Here is an 18996-nt window from a genome sequence, read left to right as displayed (position 1 = left end):
GTCAGGATATGAGAATTCCTGTGCCGTGTTACAGACGGGGCTTGCAGTGATCCTCTCATAAGTCCACTTTCAATCTCATTGACCTCGTGGTATACTATGGTGTATAAATTTAGATTTGGAGATCTTATATTCCATCATAAATTGGGCTGGCAGACTTCCGATCAACAAGATAAAGCTGTCTCCTTCAAGGCGTGTGTTTTATTAGTCTTAACCTCACAGCTGCAACAGGGGCTTGGATGGGGAGTGGAATCTCTACTCTGGGGACTTCCTGCATTGCAGGGGGATAAATGGTGCTCAGGATAAAAGGGACATAGGTAACGCCAGACTGGACTGCCAGACAACCACTAGCCATAGACTTCACCTCGGCACCAAAGAAACCTTGGTTCCAAAGAAAGCAGCCATGCTAGGCCCTATGGGCAATAGTCTTTATTTAAAATCCATGCAGACATCTGAGCATGCACTGTGAGCATGTATGCCTTTCCTCCCATTGCAAACTGGTGGAAACCGGACCACAGACTTCTGAGTACATTTTACGCAAGGCCTCCATGTACTCATTTCTGGAGCTACAACAAAGGCTGCAGTACATGACTCCAGAGTTATACAGCACAGACTTTCTTTCCATTCGTATCCAGAAGTATCAAGGGATAGCCTATTGTGACCCCTTGGCACAACACAGAAAAAGAGATAAACCCAGGTGACTTGGTCCTGATACCCAGGAGTCCCTCACAGGATACCAAGACATCAGTGCATTCAAAAGCACTCACCAGAGAATGGGGCCCATTGGCAATGAGAGCCCACCAGTAGCCCCCAGATGGTACCACAACCATGCCAAGTATTATGTTATACGGTAGTGTGCTCTATGTCATGCCCTGTTACACGTCCTGACTCCATTACTGTCTGTCAAATGCTGTTCTATATCATGTGACTAAATCTTGCCCCAAGACATATGCCACACTGGGGCAAGAGCACGCAGGGAGAGCTTTGTTATTCTGGAAGCTGCCCTTGGGATGCTGCACCTTGATCAGGCTCTCTTAAGTTGACACTGCCTTCCTGTAGGTGGCCATCAGCTTCTTCCTGCTCAGTGGACATTACTCAGCCAATGCTGTTACCAGGCAACTCTAGCTGGTTTTATCTATGTTGAGGTTCCATCGGCGTCCCCTTGTCCCGAGTTCTGCTTTCCAGAACCCCAGAAAGCAAAACTGCCACACAAACTTACTATGCACAGGGAAGCCAATGGTAGATAAAACTTAGTTGGCCTCAAGAGACCTTAGTCAAGCACCTAGAACTTGGGGTACAGGATCGTAAGCCAATCTGGTTTTCTCCCAGCCATATCAGGGCACACAGAAAAGAGCAGGATGCACACCCCACACCCCTGGACTACAAACCTAGGTAGTGTCTACATTAGCAAGGGTGCCAACCCTGACTTATGCTAAAATTTACTCCCAGGTACGTCTCTTTGACGAAGAGGGTACATATAACCAAACTCTTAATCATATTCTGGAGACATGGAGGTATGTAATATCCCACCAGGACACGGGTCTGAAGAAGAGATTGGGTAGACAATGGGGCTACCGCAATACTGGCAAAGCTGCCATAAGGGGGAGGCTACCCCATCTCTGTGGTAGACAGAACCAGGTATCTGTGCCCTGCTCAAGGGTGGGACTGAACACGCAGAGCAAGTAAGGACAGAAGATCCCTGCCAAGGATCCTAGTTCAAGATCTAGGAATTGTGTTGGGGTCACTGCATGTGTCAGCATACATGAACACGGCAGCAAATGTCAACACATAGATAGCAACAGTTTGGGTCTTCATGCCCTGTAGGCACCTGTTGGTGTGCATCTGGCAAAGCAATGCTTACCACACCCACATGAGTGGTGCCAGTCTGAACTTAGTCTCATCTCCATTTCTCTGGGTGAAGAAAGCTTAAGGTCAGTGGACAGCCCAGTCTCAGAAGCATCTCCTTTCTCCTGAGAGACATAACATGACTTACAGCCAGCTCACAGCAAGCCCCATGAGAGGCATAACCCAGGAGGGCAGCTCCTCTGTAACTGACCAGGACCAGAAGCAGACACATTCCTGGAGGGTCTGATCCTTTGCAAAAATGTCTAAGGAAGCATTGGCTAATTTACCACTAACCTCCAACCTTGAAGGTTAACCCTTCCTAGGAAGTCCAACAGCACGATCGATTAGACACATAATCAATCATGCTGTCTTGGCAGAAAAACATGTGGAACAAAGTTTATCTGGTACTAGTGACTGCAGGTCTGGTGTTATTTTGTGTACACTTTTTGGTATACATGTATGTGATTTGTCTATGCTGTTTGTGATGAAACTGACTGCTTTGTGTGGACATTTGAGGGGATGCCTATGCATTGTGCACCATCAGGTGCTTTAGAAGCAGCAATGTAAATGCAGGTTGAGACCACCTATGTTTACTGTGTGCTTTGAACATGCATATCTTTGCTGCTGGTTAAATGTGTGTGTGAACAGGTGTGCTTCCTCATAGCTCTGTGTCCACTGAGCTATGAACCTATAGCTCTGACCTTGTCTGTCTGTATACTCTGGGAGGGTCCAGACCTGCATGGTACGCATCCCCATTACCATAAGCAGACAGTGGGGTGATTTTATTCACAGTACCTTCTCGGATCACATCCGTAGCCTCAGACATTTCTTACCTCTACTTCCCTCTTTCAAGAGACTGAACCACATCTGGGATTGGTAAACAGACAATGAAGGGAAGATGAGTAAAGGGCTCTGAGAGAGGTGATCTTAAATGACAGACAAACCTTCTTGGGACAGAGGGGTCTATGACCAGAACAAGCCCCTCCTATATATCTCAGGTCACAGCCACCAGGGTTATTTATGACTCTCCTCCCCCTCCCACAGTGGCACTCCAGCCTCAGCCTGAAGCAGAGGGCCCCAAACAGGGGGCCCGGGAGCAGCGACCAGGCCATGCCAAAGGCAGTGGGTGTGACCTCCTGGGTGGAGGAGGGGCTGTAGTGTGGGTGTAGGCCGCCCGGATGATTCTAATACCAAACTATTTCCTTCTAGCCTCTGTTCCGTTCTGAGGAGGACAGAGGAAGGTGTGTCGGGTATTCCAGACTAGGATGCAGGTATAGAAAGTACAATGTCCTCAAAAAGAAGCCTGGTGCACGGACAGTGATCTCTGTCCCAGGAGTAGGTTTAAAGGATGTCCTTGTCAAGTCCTGGAATGGCACAGTGGACAAAGGGAAGAAAGAGTCTTCCAGCCTTGGACCTAAGCCAGGGTCTTTCTTTTCAGGTGCTCCAGGTGACAAGACAGACAGACAGACAGACAGACAGACACACACACACACACACACACACCCCTAACGGTAGCTTTCTCAGATCTAAGTCTATGCTTTCCAAATACACAGAAGGTCTCAAAGCCAAAACTTCTGCACACAGGTACAGATTACTATGAGAAGCTCTAGGCTGAGGGAATGTGTTTGGCAGCAGGATTGAGGGTTATGTCCAGACCGTGAACACACTTGGTCTTTGCCAGGAGCCCTGACAGTGACTCCGTGTGTGCCACAACTACTCACTAATGTGATGGACTCTCAAAAGCAAGGATCACAGGCAGCACCTATACTCGTTAGACATTGAAGCATCATACCTTAGGCAAGACACAGGCCGCAGAGAGAGTAGAGAGAGAGGAGGAAGGCTTATTGTCTGCCACACTTGATGTCAGGGACAGGCTAACATCCAAGACCCAGGCAGGATAATGGAGCCAAGTTTGGTGAAGAAAGGAGTGGCCACCAAGACATCAACAGGTCAGATATGAAAATAACTTTATTAGGAAGAGTACAAAGGCTATCTAGACTCCTAGAACATTCCTCATATGAACAGAGCATGTGCAGATCTCACTCTTCAAGTCAACTTGGGAATGGGTGATGGATGAAGCAGGCCCATGGTTGGTGGGGAAAGTGAAATTACCACAGTAACCAGCTTCATGCCAGTGGGTGATGGGTCACTAGGGGAAGTGGCAGGAGGCACTGTTTCCACTCTTCCAGGCCCTACCTTAAAAGAGCTGTTTGTACAGATAAGCTTCCCTACTCAGCCCCCTAGAACAAAGTCAGAGGATGCTGGGTACGTTTCAGGAGGGTACGGTTCAGGAGGCAGGGGGAAACGAGGGGCCACTTTCCAGTGCACCCAACATGACACATGCACAAATACGCCCCTCTTATAAGCTAATGACAAAATCTCTCAGTTTCTCTTCATGCTTATCTTGATTCCATACAAAAATGGGAAAAGAGGTCAGGAACCAGTCACGCAGCTAACCTGCTTCTTTCAAGATACCAAGATGAACATAGATGTGGGACAGGTCCCTCTTTCCCAGATTTAGGGCTCTTGGGGATAAAAATGTGTTGGTGTGCACACTTGTGGAGCCAATTGCCACCACCACCTACTACCACCATGATTTTATCAAGGCCTCCTCCTCCGATTCCATGGTTCTGACTATGCTTGTCCTGGGGGTAAGCAACAAAGCCTGGACAGATATGTGTCAACTAAATGCAAAATGAGAAAAACAATCTACAATATGTGATCACACGAACCAACTCCGTGAGAAATGGGTAGTGAAAGAAAACTGACAGAGAACTGCAGTTCTTATAAACAAACTCATACCCTCCACCGTCCACAACCCAGACCCTACAGATGCATAGAGACAGTGTGAGGGGAAGGGAAGCAGGCTCACGCTCAAGGGGGAATGGGGCTATCCCAGCTCCATTTCAGCGACCTTCAAGCTACCCCACTTTCCCTTAGGCTCACAGCTGGGGTCTTGCACTCAGCACCCACACCCTAGGGTCTCCTTTCCTCCACCCGCTGGGTGGCTAGGGGCTGCAGCCCTGTCCCGCGATCTCCATGCCATCAGGGTCCAGTCGGCCTTCACGCACCCCCCGCCGGAGCCCGCGCCCGGCCGCCGCGCCAGGGCGGTTAAAATGGGCCAAGTTGTGGCGGCGGCAGTGGCGGCGGCGGCGGCGGCGGCGGCGGCGGCGGCGGGTCTTCCAAGTCCCACAGCCGACGCTGGTGTGCGCCGCCCGGGCAGCTGTGGGGCGGGGAAAGGCGGGGCTGAGGCTTAGAGCGCCCGGCCGGACTGCGAGCGGGACACGCGAATCTGCAACTTCTCACTGCCCGGCTCAGCCCGGGTCCGAGGCAAGGGCTGGCCCGGAGCGCGGGCAGTCGGACTTCGGACGCTCGGCAGAAACCTTGGACCCGAGAGCGGCGGCCCGAGTTCTGAGGCAGTTCCAGGAGCACCGTGCCTCAGGCGGGCGAAGCCAAGTCGAACACCCAGAAACCGTCCAGCAAGGCGGCCGCATCAGTTGCGAGCACTGAGGCTCAGTAGCCGGCCGAGCGAATGCATAGCCAAGCTCCATCCATCAGGCTTTCCCGACCAAGACCCAACTCCAACCAAAATAAATTGAGCAACCAACAGAAAACCTCCACCCGAGTGCCATGCCAGCAGTGAAAAAAGAGCTCCCGGGCCGCGAGGACCTGGCCCTGGCCCTGGCTACCTTCCACCCGACCCTAGCCTCACTGCCGCTGCCGCCGCTGCCCGCCTACTTGGCGCCACAGCCCGCTGCGGCAGCCCTGCCCTCCGCCGCTTCGCTGCCCGCCTCAGCCTCGGGCTACGAGGCGCTGTTGGCCCCTTCGCTCTGCCCGCCGCGCGCTTACCTAAGCCTGCAGGAGGCCACGCCTCATCTCTACCTGCACCGAGACCCGCCGGCCTTCCAGTACTTCTCGGCCAGCGCAGCTGCCGCGCCGGATTTCCAGCCGCTGATAGACAATGGTGAGCCGTGTATCGAGGTGGAGTGCGGTGACAACCGAGCGCTGCTCTACGTGCGCAAACTCTGCCAGGGCAGCAAGGGCCCGTCCATCCGCCACAGGGGCGAGTGGCTCACGCCCAACGAGTTCCAGTTCGTCAGTGGCCGCGAGACGGCCAAGGACTGGAAGCGCAGCATCCGCCACAAAGGTGCGGCCGCGATCCCCAGGTTCCCCAGGTTCCTCCTTCTGACACCTGGGACACCTAGCGTCAGCCCAGAGGAGGCGCTGCAGGTGCAGGGATGGCGCGGGGGGGGGGGGACCCCCACCTGTCCACCCACCCACGCACGGGCGACTTAGTGGACACAACAGAGGTCTCAACCTCTGAGGTCCCTTCAGCCCGGGCGACAGCGCGCTGGGCTTCCGGGTGATCCACGAACCCGCAGACCCCTAGCTCGGAAGGTCCGAGAGGCCTGAAGGCAGGGAAGTTTACGGGAATCCGGGAGAGGCTGTGGGAGGGAAGCCTGTTCTCTCCTGGCGCGGAGCCAGCGGTTCCGGGCAGGAGTGGTGGGGCGCACTTGCGACAAGGGTGCCCCCGTGGAGTACGCGCTGCTGGAGGCTGTGTGGGCAGGTGGGGGCCGCGGAACCTAACTACTTGGTGGTACTGCCAGCCACAGCCTGTTGGACTGTGTGGGTCCAACGGTGCGATGTGGAGGCTCCTGAGCTTGATGCAGTAAGTGCTGGGGCAGGAGTTAAAAAGTTAGGGACCAGAGTGCGTTCGGTTTAGGGGGTCACGCCTCCCTCTCCCATGAGGCCTCCTGAGGAAATGAAGAAGCAGGGCAGATTCCCTCCACAGCTCTTACCTCATCCGGGGCTCAACCCACCTAGCCCCTACTAAGCTGGGTTCCCTTGGGACATAGCTACGGGGTTGTTTGTGTGTGTGGGTGCCCCTTTGGTCAGGCGGGGACACACGCTCAGAATTTGAGTTCAGAGCCCCTGCATTTCCTGAGCCGCCACCGCAAGGGTGGAACAGAATTGCGTGTGAGGAGTTGAACAATGGTGGATGTGAGAGATAGTTGTGACTTTCATGCGCCTTGGGGGTAGGAGGGAGGTCTGGCCTTGCCACTGACTATGCCCCTAAACAGGATGCCAATGCTACCTGCGCCTGGCCTCTCCCTCACGTGTCTGCGCTGTCTCCTGGCAGGGAAAAGCCTGAAGACGCTTATGTCCAAGGGGATCCTGCGAGTGCACCCCCCGATCTGCGACTGTCCAGGCTGTAGAATATCTTCGCCCGTGGTGAGATATGGAATAAGTTGAGCTTGTTGGGCAGAAGGGCTGGGTTTCTGCTTGAAAATTGGTGACTGTGTTGTTTGGGACAGAGAATTCTAACTTTGGCCGTACAGACAAGCTAGAGGAACCTGAGAAAAGGAAATAGGGCGGCTGGTTACTTTGCACTCTCCCAGACTCTGTACCTTGGAAAGGGAAGGGATCTCAAGTGCAGAAGCCCCTTCCAGACTGGATACAGGGTGTGTGTGTGTGTGTGTGTGTGTGTGTGTGTGTGTGTGTGTGTGTGTAAAGATGTATTTTTATTTTATGTTTACAGAAGAGGATCTCAGATGCCTTGGACTAGAATTGCATACAGTACTAAAGAGCCATGTAGATGCTTAGAAACTAAATCGCCGGTCTTCTGTAAGAGCAGCAAGTATTCTTAACACTGTGTCACCTCTCCCCAGTTCTCTACCTCTGCCCTTGGAGCTGTTCCTACTTAGATCATAGGAATGGTCCTTAGTCTTGTCCCTGAATCATGTCACTCATTAGGCTTCTGGAGTTTACCAAATCTGGCACATCTGGGAGTGATGCTGACTGGGTTGTGTTCATTCTGAGGCTCATACTGATTTGCTTTAACTGTGATTTGGAGTAGTCGCAGGCTTGAGTGTGAGCAACCTGTGTCTCTGGGGTGCTGAGTTGGGATCCTGCCCAGAGTGGACCTCAATGTCTGAGAGAATAGCCTGGCCAGGGCAGAATCTTTGCTGTGTAGGTATCTAGTGAGCTGAAGTTGGGGGCTGGTTAGAGATTCCTACCAAAGGTAGACAACGTATGGTTATGAAGAACAAGAGAGATCTCGGAGCAAGTATGCAAGCCCTCATGCAAGAAGGGTGTGAGGGATTCATTTGAAGAAGAGGAGCTAAGTTAAAGAACCTGGGGAAGGGCAGTAGGGGTCTTTGTGCTGAACTAGGGCTGTACCTAGCTTTACCCAGCAAAGCCCCTGCAGGGTCAGAGTGAGACAGAGATGTCCTGATAGGACACAATTGATCACCTTAAGTTTGTTTCCTTTGGGATACTGTGTGTGTGTGTGTGTGTGTGTGTGTGTGTGTGTGTGTGTGTCCTCATGGATTCCTCCTGGGCCCTAAGGGAGCAGATGAAGAGGATCCACATGCCTACCTCACCAGATCTAATATAAGCCAACAGCCTCGGGCTATCACACATGCTAGGTTCACACAACATGCAGGTTGAACACAGACATCATCGGCTGCAGGGACCAAATCTCTTCACTGCTTCATCCTGCAGATAGCTGGTGCAAGAGAGGGGTTCTCACTGGGCTTATAGGTCTGTTTTCTGTTTGGGTGGGAGGAGCCATGCTGCTTACAAACCAATGCCGGTTGAGCAACCACCTAAGACTGGGAATAAGTAGCCAGGTTCCTCCCTCACTTCAAGCGGGAATCTGCAGCTCTGAGAGGAATGGGCCTACTGCATATCTAGGGCCCCCAATCCCTACCATGCATGGGAGATAGCTCCCACCTAAGGCTACCTTTCTAACCCTTCACAGAAAAACCTTCTGGCCTTTCTCACACTGCAGCTCATTCATTCCCTTACCACACAGTCAGGACCACACGCATGTATCAGCATCACAGATTCCCAGTAGGTGAACACAGTGTGCACACAAATCAGGGTCCCTGAACAATGGCACTGTATGAAAAGGGCCGGATCTTAGTTAGGAGCCAAGATTTCAGCTCTGTTAAGTAGTGGGGTTGGCTAACATTTCCAGTATATAAGGGAAGCTCTGTTCTTGGGTAATATCAGGATGGTCATCTGGATCCTTGATTCCATTTGTCATGGGGCTGGCTACTCAAGATCAACCCCTCATACTCTTAGAGTATGGAGGGGGTGGGTAGGTAGGCTCCTGTGCCCAGCTGTATGCACCATGGGGCTGAGGTCGGCAATAGCCAGCTGGCTCTGGCTCCTTTTCTCATGGCCCTTGAATCCCTTTCTTTCCATTTTATGGAAAGCAGAGAGAAATTTGTTTATTTTTCTTATTGAGAGACAAACAAGAGTTTATAAAAAATGATTCCCCAAGCCTGTGGGATAACAGATGCCTGGAACACAAGCCTGAGGGAATGGCTCATAGTGTCTGTAGGACGAAGCCCAACCATTATGGAACGGCTTCCCCACTGCAGCCTTACTTTCACATTGCTGTCCCTAGAACAGTGCAGGACAAAAACCTTGAGGCCATAAAGATACACTCCTGTCCTGAGGCCAGCCCCATGCATAAGGACTCATACACTAACTTTGTACTACAGGGTCCATATCACCTACTCTGGAAAATGCCCCAGTGCAGGCCCTAGAAGATTCCTGAGTGAAGATGAGGCAAAGACTGTGGCTCCCAGAGCCCAAAGTGGAACACTGTTCATCCAGACAAACCATTTATCTGGAAGTGATAACCATTTGGTGTCTGAGGAGACACCTCTGTATTGGAGGCCATGGCTAAGGTTAGCATCTCAAATGAGCACTGGATGACTTAGGGACAGGATTCTTCTTTCTCCTTCCTCAAAAGGAGCTCCAGTGTGGTGAGGACCTCTCCTTCTGGCAATAGCAGGGGATGTGGAGGAGATCGAGGAGACTGGAAAAGGAGATGGAATTGGATACTTTATTGTTGTTATTGGTGGTGGTGGTGGGGTTTGGTTTTGTTTTGTTCTTTTTTTTTTTCCAAGACAGGGTTTTTCTGTGTATCCCTGGCTGTCATGGAACTCACCCTGTAGACCAGGCTGGTCTTGAACTCAGAAATCTTCCTGCCTCTGCCTCCCAAGTGCTGGGATTAAAAGCCTGTACCACTACCGCCCGGCAGAATATTCTTAAGGCTTGTACCACTCAGAGCCAGTGGTCTGTTACTAAATAAGAAAGAGCCTTCCCACATACTAAAAATAACCAGTGATTTCCTTCTTTCTCCTGAGAGCATAAAGATTTTAAGATACAGGAAGAATAGAGAAAGCCCTGGGCCTGAAGCTGGAGCATTCGATTACACTGCTCTGTACAGTGCTCAACATGTGTTCACTGGTACACGTAACTGACCTGAGTACACGCAGAGGCCCACCACAGCTCTGCACGCTTAGACCATGCAAAGGAATTTTAAAAAAAAGTCTTATGAAAATCTGTGCCAATCGTGATACATGGGACAAAGGGTCTGGCCTCCTCTTCAGGTGTCCCATAAATGTGAGACATGCAGTTTGCAAGGGAGCAGCAGTTCAGGAAGACACCAGTTCCTGTAAGTCCCAGGTATAGGCTTCAGATTGTCCCTAAGGTGGGCTCTGGATAGCACTAACAAAATGGAAAAAGGAGTGTCAGCCGTAGCTGGAAGGCAGAGCCCAGTATCTCAGAAACAGGGTCTGGAGGTGGGGGAGAAAAATGACTGCTCATTGATGGTTTGGTTTGTCAATGTTGACAATAGAGAGAGGGAGAATGAAATCAGAACCCTGTCCCACTTTGTATGCAGATCCCAGCAGATCCCAGAACCCATGAAGGAACTGGGTTGAGAGGCATCCTCTAGAATATGAACAGTGGGGTTTACCATGTATGATGAGCCATTACTCGGGTTGAAGCTACAGAGAATTGGACGGGAACATGTGGATCCCGCACTGCCATCCTCGTGAGCTGATCTACAGCAATGGGACTTCTGCACCTTGGCCTAGGTCTTGGAGGCTGAGGGCCTGGCCTAACCTAACCTCCTCTTCCCACCTTCTCAGAACCGTGGACGACTGGCTGATAAGAGAACAGTCACTTTGCCCCCTACACATGCCCTAAAGAAAGAAAGAACACCCAGTTTCTCAGCCAGTGATGGTGACAGTGATGGAAGTGGCCCAGCCTGTGGGCAGCAGCTGAGCCTGAAGCAGGAGGATGATCCCCATTTCCACATCATGAAGAGAAGGTACTTGTTCCATGGCCAGGGCAGGAGGCTACTGCAGTGGGTGGGCATCAAAGTCTGGGGTCTGCAAACATTGTGAGGGGCAAGTACAGGCAGAAACCTTTCTTGACACAACATCCAGGCACTTTGTGTCTGTGCAGAGGTCACTTTTAGGGTTAGGGTTGGTGGCAGTAGGGCCTGGAGGGTGTGGATGCTCCAAGTCTGCCTCAGGTGGCTGCTGTAAAGCATCTCCTTGTTGTGGTCACACACTGTGTGAAGCAGTCCTAACAACTCAATTCAGTACAATAAGCACGGTGTGAGGAAGCCTGTAGCAAGGCTACTTTGGTAAAGTGAAGTGAGGTCAGGACTGTTGTCCTCATTCACTTCTGGTAAAGCCAGAAGCGGACTCTAGCTTGGCCAGTGCGTTTAACTTGGCATGGGGCACTATTCTAACCACTGGTCCAGCTGCTAGAACCAGATTTGTGTACGCCCTTCTGTCCAGGTATATTTCTGGAGCTCTGCTGACTCTCTGTTTTCCCCCTTTTAGAGTCCACACCCACTGGGATGTGAATATTTCCTTCAGAGAAACATCCTGCAGGTAGGAGTCCAAGTTCGTGAGATGTCTACTCACACCTCACAGGCAATGGGGGGTTTATTGCTTCGCTTCTCCTTGGACTTGATTATTAGGTCTACACTGCCTGCCTTTCTTCCTCCTCTGCCTATGGACCCTTTTCTTATTCAGTCAATACGAGTCAATGCGATCTGAGAGCCCACCAGGTTTTCTATGGCTTTTTGCACGACCTGGAAGGTGGGTACTAGGATCCTACCTATACCGTCCCTGAGGGGACTGTCCGTTTGTATCCTCCTGCTCGAAGACCGAGACTGTAATATTCTCGGATATTCCTCCCAGAGACGGGCCAAGGGAGAGAATGGTGATGTATGGTTGTATCCTGAAGGTCATATGAGAATTCACTGGAGCAAAGGGTGTGTGCAAAGCTGTGTCAGAACGAAGGAAGAGGCAGTGGTGGCACACTCAGGAGGCAGAGGCAGGTGGAACACGTGAGTTTGAGGACAGCCTGGTGTACAGAGTGAGTTCAAGGGCAGCTAGGACTACACAGAGAGACCCTGTCTCAAAACAAAACAAAACAAACAAACAAAAAAGAAACAAAGGAAAAAAGGAAGAAAAGGAGGGAGGAAGGGAGGGAGGGAAGGAGGGAAGAAGGGAGGGAGGGAGGAAGGGAGGGAGGGAGGGAGGGAGGGAGGGAGGAGGAAGATATGAGCCACAGGTCTGGCCAGGTGGAGGCTAAAGATCTGGACCTTGAATGCTGGGCACGTTGGGTTTTATACTCAAGAAAGAAGGCACAGAAAGCTCTCCACCAAGGAAGTGTGTTTTGAAAAGATCATTTTTGGAGGGGCCCCTGCCTCAGGTCAGGTGTTTTCTTGGGACTACATGATATGATTTACATCATATTCACGTCATATCATTCATGATATGGAAGCATGGTGGAGGCTGCAAATGTAGGATGTAGCAAAGAGATGAAAACGAAGTTACCAGGTAAGGAAGCTGGAGTGTGGGAGGATCCAGCCGGTCTCCCAGTTCTTGAGGGAGAACTATGCTCAGCTGTAGCTTTTGCATAGTGGGGTCTAGGCTTATCTCAGCGTCTCAGGGGAACACATCAAAGAAGTCCATTAGGAAGGGACTAGCTGCCTGTGCTCAGAGCCAGAGTTGAGGTATCTGTCTTGGCTTCTTGTCAGATGCGTTATTTGTGTGATTAACAACACCTGCATCCTGGGGTTGAATTACCATAAAAACATCTTTAAACTTATTTCTACCTCATTGTAGAGTTGCCAGCTCAAATGATCATTTTAACGAACCCTTATGAACACTGATGATATTTTATGACCCTTTCACTTTAAATGCTACATGATAAATTTGTTAGCAAAAGTGGTAGGGAAACTGGTGGCTGTGCTTCTCCTGTGTCCTTCCCCGTATCCACCAGGCTTTAGTGAGGATGCACCCACACAGGTTTGTCACAGTGTCAACAGCTGCAGTCTGGTGTCCCTCAAGAAGCCCTTAGTTCCAAGAGCCAGGATTATACCAAAATGAAGGGAAGAAAACAGCAGGCCAAGGGATACTGACGACCTCCAGCTCACTTACCGGTGGAACTAGTGTCTAGAAAGGACGGTCTGCAGGTGGCCGAGCCCAGCTGCTTTGTGCTACCCCCATCTGGCTCTTTGTTCTGCCTTGCTGGCCTGCCTACTCTTTCTCCTGTCCATGAATCTGTGTCTGAGTGTCTGATCCGCCTGTCTGTTCACTTGTTTCCACTGATCCACCTGTCTTTAGTCCTCTGACAAACCCTGCAGTGAAACTGCCTGCCTGCTTCTGTCTGTGAAGCCTTGGGCAATATAGCCTCTGGCACCTCAGAGTTCCTAAACTGACAGGGAAGGAAACAAGTCTGGATTTCAGGATAACACAGAAGGAACAGGGTGGAGACCTCAGAAGGCTAAACCAATCTTTTTCTCTTTCTGGCCTCATGATCCTCTCCTGGTAGCATCTTGGCTCTTCCATGACCATCTCTTCATCCATGCCTCAACCTCCTGACATAGTCAGGGCTTGGTCCATGGAACTTGTGGTAGGGTGCAGTGGGATGCAGAGGGAGCACTGTAGCTTCAAGAACCCAATGCTGGGGTTGGGGATTTAGCTCAGTGGTAGAGCACTTGCCTAGGAAGCACAAGGCCCTGGGTTCGATCCCCAGCTCTGAAAAAAAGAACAAAAAAAAAAAAAAAAAAAAAAAAGAACCCAATGCCATGAAGCTAAGGGTAAAATTAATGAATCTCCAGACATGTATATGTGGAACTTTTTCAGATCTATATAAAATCAGCATTTTTTTCATTGAATGACCAAGCTATAGGAACAGATTTTTTTTCAGAACTGGGTCACCGTTGGGCTCATAGAACAAGCTACCAAGGCAGAATGAGAGATGGATGTGCCAAGTCCTGTTCTGACCAGGTTTCACAAGGAATCATGTTATCTAGTGCCTGGCGAGTGATGTCACCAGGCTTTTCCAGATAGGTCCAGTTAGGAGACCTCACGTTTTTTCTGTGGGCCAGGCTGTGCTCACAGAGAATAGACTTTCTGCCCCCCTCCTAGAGAAACTGGTTCCCCTCCTAACCAGAAGGAGGTCCTCATCAGAGCCACTCTGAAGCTACTGCAGCCTGTGCCACAACTCCCTCATGCTGAGATAGCATTTCTCTCTGACACCCTAACACTGATGAGGATGCAGGGGGATGAGTCTCATGCCAATTAATCCTATAAAGTACTTACACCCCCACCTGCCCTCTGGGGCTGTCGTGCTGGGGTGGGGAGAACACCACATCTGGGCCTCTAGGCTGGGCCCCTCTGGGGTGTCTGCTGATGAAACTTATCTGCTTAGGTGCCAGTCCTGGATTAGCCCAGCTCCAGTCACCCCGGGCAGGGGCTGGAAGCTATTTAATGAGGTTTAGAGTTGATTCCCAGGTCACTTCGTAGACACTCTGCCAGAATCCAAGGCTGCTCTGTCACAGGTGGGCCACGGAGGGTTTGTGCTGAGTGCTGGGCACCACTGTTCCTGCCCTGGCTTTGGCTTCCTGTTTCTCCCTTCGCTACTGATGTGGGTGTGCTTACAGAACTGCAGGGTAAGGTATCCCCACTTACACATCCTCTCCTCTATGGGGCTCCGTGGAGGAAGATTCAGCTGACTCAGCAAGCAGAAGAAACACAGGAAAAAAAAAGGAGTTAAATGCTGTTATCCCAAGCCAAAAGGGCCTCACTAGAAGTCTTGAACCCACCCATGGATGGTGTGTCACGTAGGCCTGCTAGCACTCTGCTAATGAGCATGAGTCTTGTCAGCTAAAGAGCTCTGGTCAGAACTTCAGTGTCCTTGTTTTAAAAAAAAAACTAAGAACTAGGAAATATTTGCCATGTTCTTGCTGCCAGAACTGGCAGTGTGTGTGACAGCTTACCTTCTCTGCAGGCTGCCCTCAAAGGCGGGGAGGGCATACTTTTCTCTGCAAAGAATGGCTGGAGGGGCTGCCTTAGAACTGCAATTGGGTCTAAATGCCAGGTGCTGGCTTTTGTTTGGTCTGTGTAGTAGGCGTGCACATGTATGTGCTGTCAGAGCTGCACTGGCTTTGCATACTCGGCGCATACTGCCCATAAGTCATGCACCCACATGTTACCTATGTGCCAGACTCCCAACCCATGAGGCAGCTCATGGCCTGGCCTATCTTGCTCTGATGCAGCCAGGACAACGACCTCCCCACCCTTATATCCAGTGTACATCGAAGCCGCTGCCTCGTTATGCCTGAGCATCCAAGACACTGTGACTTCCAGAGAGGCAACGTGGAGATTGGCCTTGGACCCGGAGGTGAGGAAACCAAGAGATATCAAGGGTGAGGGGGGACTATGTGGCCACAGCTATCCTGACTAAGGACAGCCTACTGTCCTCCCCAAGTCTCTGACCAGCAGCTCTGGGCCCGGAGCACTTTGGCTGGCAGCCAGAGGCCAGCGGAGGAGGGGGGAGGTGTGAGGCTGGCTTTCCCCTGGGGCTACATGTGACGGGAATTGTGTTAATCCCAGCCAGCGGGGCAGACAGGGCTGCAGGAGGCTGCTCCATTATGGTTTTCGCTGGAGTGGGTTTAGAGTGGCTGAGACCCACTACCCTTTCCTCAAAGGGACACATATGCAAGCCTCTCCTAAGCTCAGAACTGCCCACTGCAGAATGGCTCGTGTAGCAAAAGTATATTCTGCCTCCCTGGGGTCCTGAACCTGAGCAAAGAGAGCAAAGTGTATACATTAGGGCTCCCAGGCCTACCCAGGACGCCATGGGAGTTCAGAAGGAGAAAAGCAACTTGGCGAGATCATGACAGTTGGGGGAAAGCAGGCCATAAGGCTTCAGTGAGTTTCAGGGGCCTCGAGGGGCCTTTCTGTCCTAGATGGGATGTTTCTGGTAGAGGCTGCAGTGCTTAGAAGGGTGGGTGGGTGTGGTGCATCAGAGTGGACATCCTTATCAAAGCCCCATGTGTTTGAAAGGCCTTGTGGACTGGTAGGGCTCCTGGAACCTCTGAGGACCTGGGGGAGGCGCAGTTAGACAGAAGCAGCTGAGCAAGCAGCTGGGAAAATCTAATTGCTCCATTGATTGGGTAGAGCCAAGGGAGTCTGTAGTGATTGAGATGTGCTGAGCTCACAGGCCCTCCCCTGTACCTGCCTATGGAGAGACCGCCTTGGGTGCAAAAGTGTGTGTGTGTGTGTGTGTGTGTGTGTGTGTGTGTGTGTGTGTGTGTGCGCATGTGTGTGCATACTTCCTCCCAGAGCCACGATGATGCTTGTTGTGGCTGTGTACCACACATTTCTCCATGATGTTTAGTCATGTGTCTGGCTACTCCTCCTTTTGCACTGCATGCAGAAGTTCATACTATGCATAACTATGGGAGTGTGTATTGTGCCCAAGTTTCACATATATGCATTTTTTAAGATCTTGTCCCTACTTCCTTGGGGCTTTCAGACCTTAGGTGTTCATTCCTTCACTGTACCTCTGCTCCCTGAACCAGAGAGAACTACAGAGCTCGGAGCAGGTTTTATGATTTTGTGCATCTTCCTATTACACATCAGGCAATTACAGTGACTCCCTGATGCTAGCAGCACCCTGGTGTGCTGGGAGTGAATGTGGCTTCATTAAGTCTGCTACAGAACTGAGTCTTATTTGAGCCTCTACTCCGTGGTCATCTCCACCAGACTGTTACCCAAACTCTAGAACATTCTCTCTCTGTCTCTGTCTCTCTCTCTCTCCCCTGTCCCTCCCTCCCCTCCCCCTCTCCTTTGGGGGTAGCCACTTCTAATGTGGGAACAGACAGACTGCAGACAGACTGCTGTGAAAAGAGCCCTTGCCTAATCCTTAAGGGGAGCTGTGGGTTGGGACAAGAACAACAGGTAAAGTGATGAGACCAGGCTACACAATCCTAAGGGACCTCCTCCCTGTCTAGATCAGCAGCTGCCCCTTCTGCTCACTGGTCTTTGATACAATATTGGAGGTCCCAAGTAAAGCCACCCATTAGCTGTCTGCCGGATCCATCTGCCTTGAGATCTTATGGGCAGAACCCTTGTCCAGACAGTAGGTGCTGTCTTTCTCTGGGGCAGAGGCTGAGATAGCCTGCTAGACTAACAGCAGTGAGTTAGTTGCGATCAATAAGTTATTAGCACCATTCTGTCAGCTGTAATGTGGAGATTGATCAGTGTTTTTACTCCCGCACTTCCCCAATCAGATAAAAAATGACAGATTAAGGAATTTTAAAAAATGGAATTCAGTTTTGGTGCTGGTACCACCAGCTTTGGGGGAGGGTAGGCACACATGTAGAAGCAGCCCTTACTGGGCATTAGAGATTTTGGATCACCCACAAAATTATTCCCCCACACTCAGGATAAGGAGGGCAGAGACAGGAACTTTAGCTTGAAGCCTTGATGGCATGGGCTGTTCAGCAAAGACCCTAGCCTCAGGGCGGGAGCTCAAGAGGAGGTTGGGCAACAGTGTTTAGGCCGGTCTGGAATTGGGTCAATTAATGCTTGAGGTTTGGCGCCTGGGGGTATGTATGACCTCTCAGGATATGGTAAGCAGAGGCTGGGCCTGGCCTCATGAAAGTACAGCACATATAGGCTGTGTACTATGGGGTGAGTTGCTTACGAGTCCCATCAAGAGCCCAGAACCTCGATATGCAGGTGGGCAAATACCGCCAAAGAGAGAGACAAGGACTTCCTTTCTGAGTCATACGTGTAGCGGAAGTTACTTGGAGAAGAACTTGAGCTTCTGGTGGCAGGACTGTGAAGACTCAGAATGACGTAGGTTGGGATTTGAAGTATCTAGACTTGCCTCCCCAACACCTGCACAGGGGCCAACCCTATCCTAGGAGGCAAAGGCAGGGCACTCGGTTCCCCCACGGAGAGGCTGGGGAAGCACATGAACTTACAGGAGACTGGGGAAACTCTGATGTGGAATTCTCATTATTTCTATTTACATGCGGAAGGCCAGCATCAGGATTGGTTTGTGTCCTTACCATACTCATCTACCATTACTCATACGCATCTACCTGTCATAGTGTTCTCTAGCCTGGGACACCAGATCATCAGGGGCTTTAATTTCCAGGGAGAACATAATGGTGGTTGGGGTTCCAAACTGAGCTAAGGCAGAGATGGCCTTCTCCCAAAGCCATGAGGCACTGGATGGGGTTCACTTTATCCTCTACAGGTGACCTGTTGGGCAAGAGGCTGAGCTGCCCCTACATTACCAGTGACTGTTCTTCAGAGAAGAAGGCCCGAAGCAAGGCCCCCCAAGGTGAAAGCCTGACTCAGGAAAGGGAGGCAGGTCACAGGAAATTGGAGGGAGCAAAGAATTCCTGTGTCCTGAGGGGCTCCCCAGACCTTGGTGGAAACCATAAGAGGAGGCCTTGACTTTTCCCTTGGCCCTCACCACGTGCTCTGTCTACAGAGACTTTGCTGCTCCCAGAGCTGGAGTCCACAATGGCCCCTGAGGACCACTACCATCAGCTTATGTCAGCCCTGAGTGAGGCTGGTCCCTTTGAGGAAACTCAACGTCTCTACCACTTGGGCATCCCTAGCCACGGTATGTGCCACCCCCACCCCCAGCACTCAACTTCAAATGTGCCAACTCTGTTACCTTTCCATCCTGTGTACTACTAAGATTACCCCAAGAAAAGGATCTGGATGTTTGGAGGTCAACACCAAGACCAGTATTGGATACATAGAAGGGCTTCCAGATAGTGATACAGCCTAACTGTCTCATCATTCTCAGCCCTCTACTGTTCATCCCTGAGGAGAGCCCAGGTGAGGGTGGGACAGAAGAATTTGTTCACCTGTTCTTTCTTGAAAAGATGTGGCCTCTGGCCTATGCTAGGTTCTCCTCACTCCCAGAGCAGTCTGTGCAATACCATGAATCTGTGGTCATGTTGATATTGTATCAGACTTTACAGTTTTTTGTTGTTGTTGTTGTTGT

At 51.0% G+C, this 18996-nt stretch overlaps 1 protein-coding gene across 7 annotated transcripts in view; it reads left to right on the top strand.

Moving 5' to 3' along the window:
* Positions 1-18996, top strand: part of Samd11 (sterile alpha motif domain containing 11) — a 28127-nt gene that overhangs the window by 4974 nt on the left and 4157 nt on the right. For 3 of the 7 annotated variants that reach the window (XR_005504352.2, XM_039109113.2, XM_039109119.2), the window contains exons 1-7: positions 5473-5989; positions 6983-7074; positions 10797-10978; positions 11502-11552; positions 15236-15360; positions 18232-18318; positions 18472-18606. Coding sequence is in view for 6 of the 7 variants with exons in the window: in XM_039109113.2 (XP_038965041.1) it covers positions 5473-5989; positions 6983-7074; positions 10797-10978; positions 11502-11552; positions 15236-15360; positions 18232-18318; positions 18472-18606 (1189 nt within the window). In the remaining variant the exon portion in view is untranslated. Of the gene's footprint in view, positions 1-5125; positions 5990-6982; positions 7075-9417; positions 9546-10796; positions 10979-11501; positions 11553-15235; positions 15361-18231; positions 18319-18471; positions 18607-18996 lie in introns of those variants that run through there. The other 4 variants (NM_001415981.1, XM_039109112.2, XM_039109114.2 and 1 more) reach the window with 4 other exon arrangements.

This window comes from Rattus norvegicus, chromosome 5, assembly GCF_036323735.1.
Source record: "Rattus norvegicus strain BN/NHsdMcwi chromosome 5, GRCr8, whole genome shotgun sequence".
Classification (NCBI taxonomy): domain Eukaryota; kingdom Metazoa; phylum Chordata; class Mammalia; order Rodentia; family Muridae; genus Rattus; species Rattus norvegicus.
This window is presented reverse-complemented; position numbering and strand designations above follow the sequence as displayed.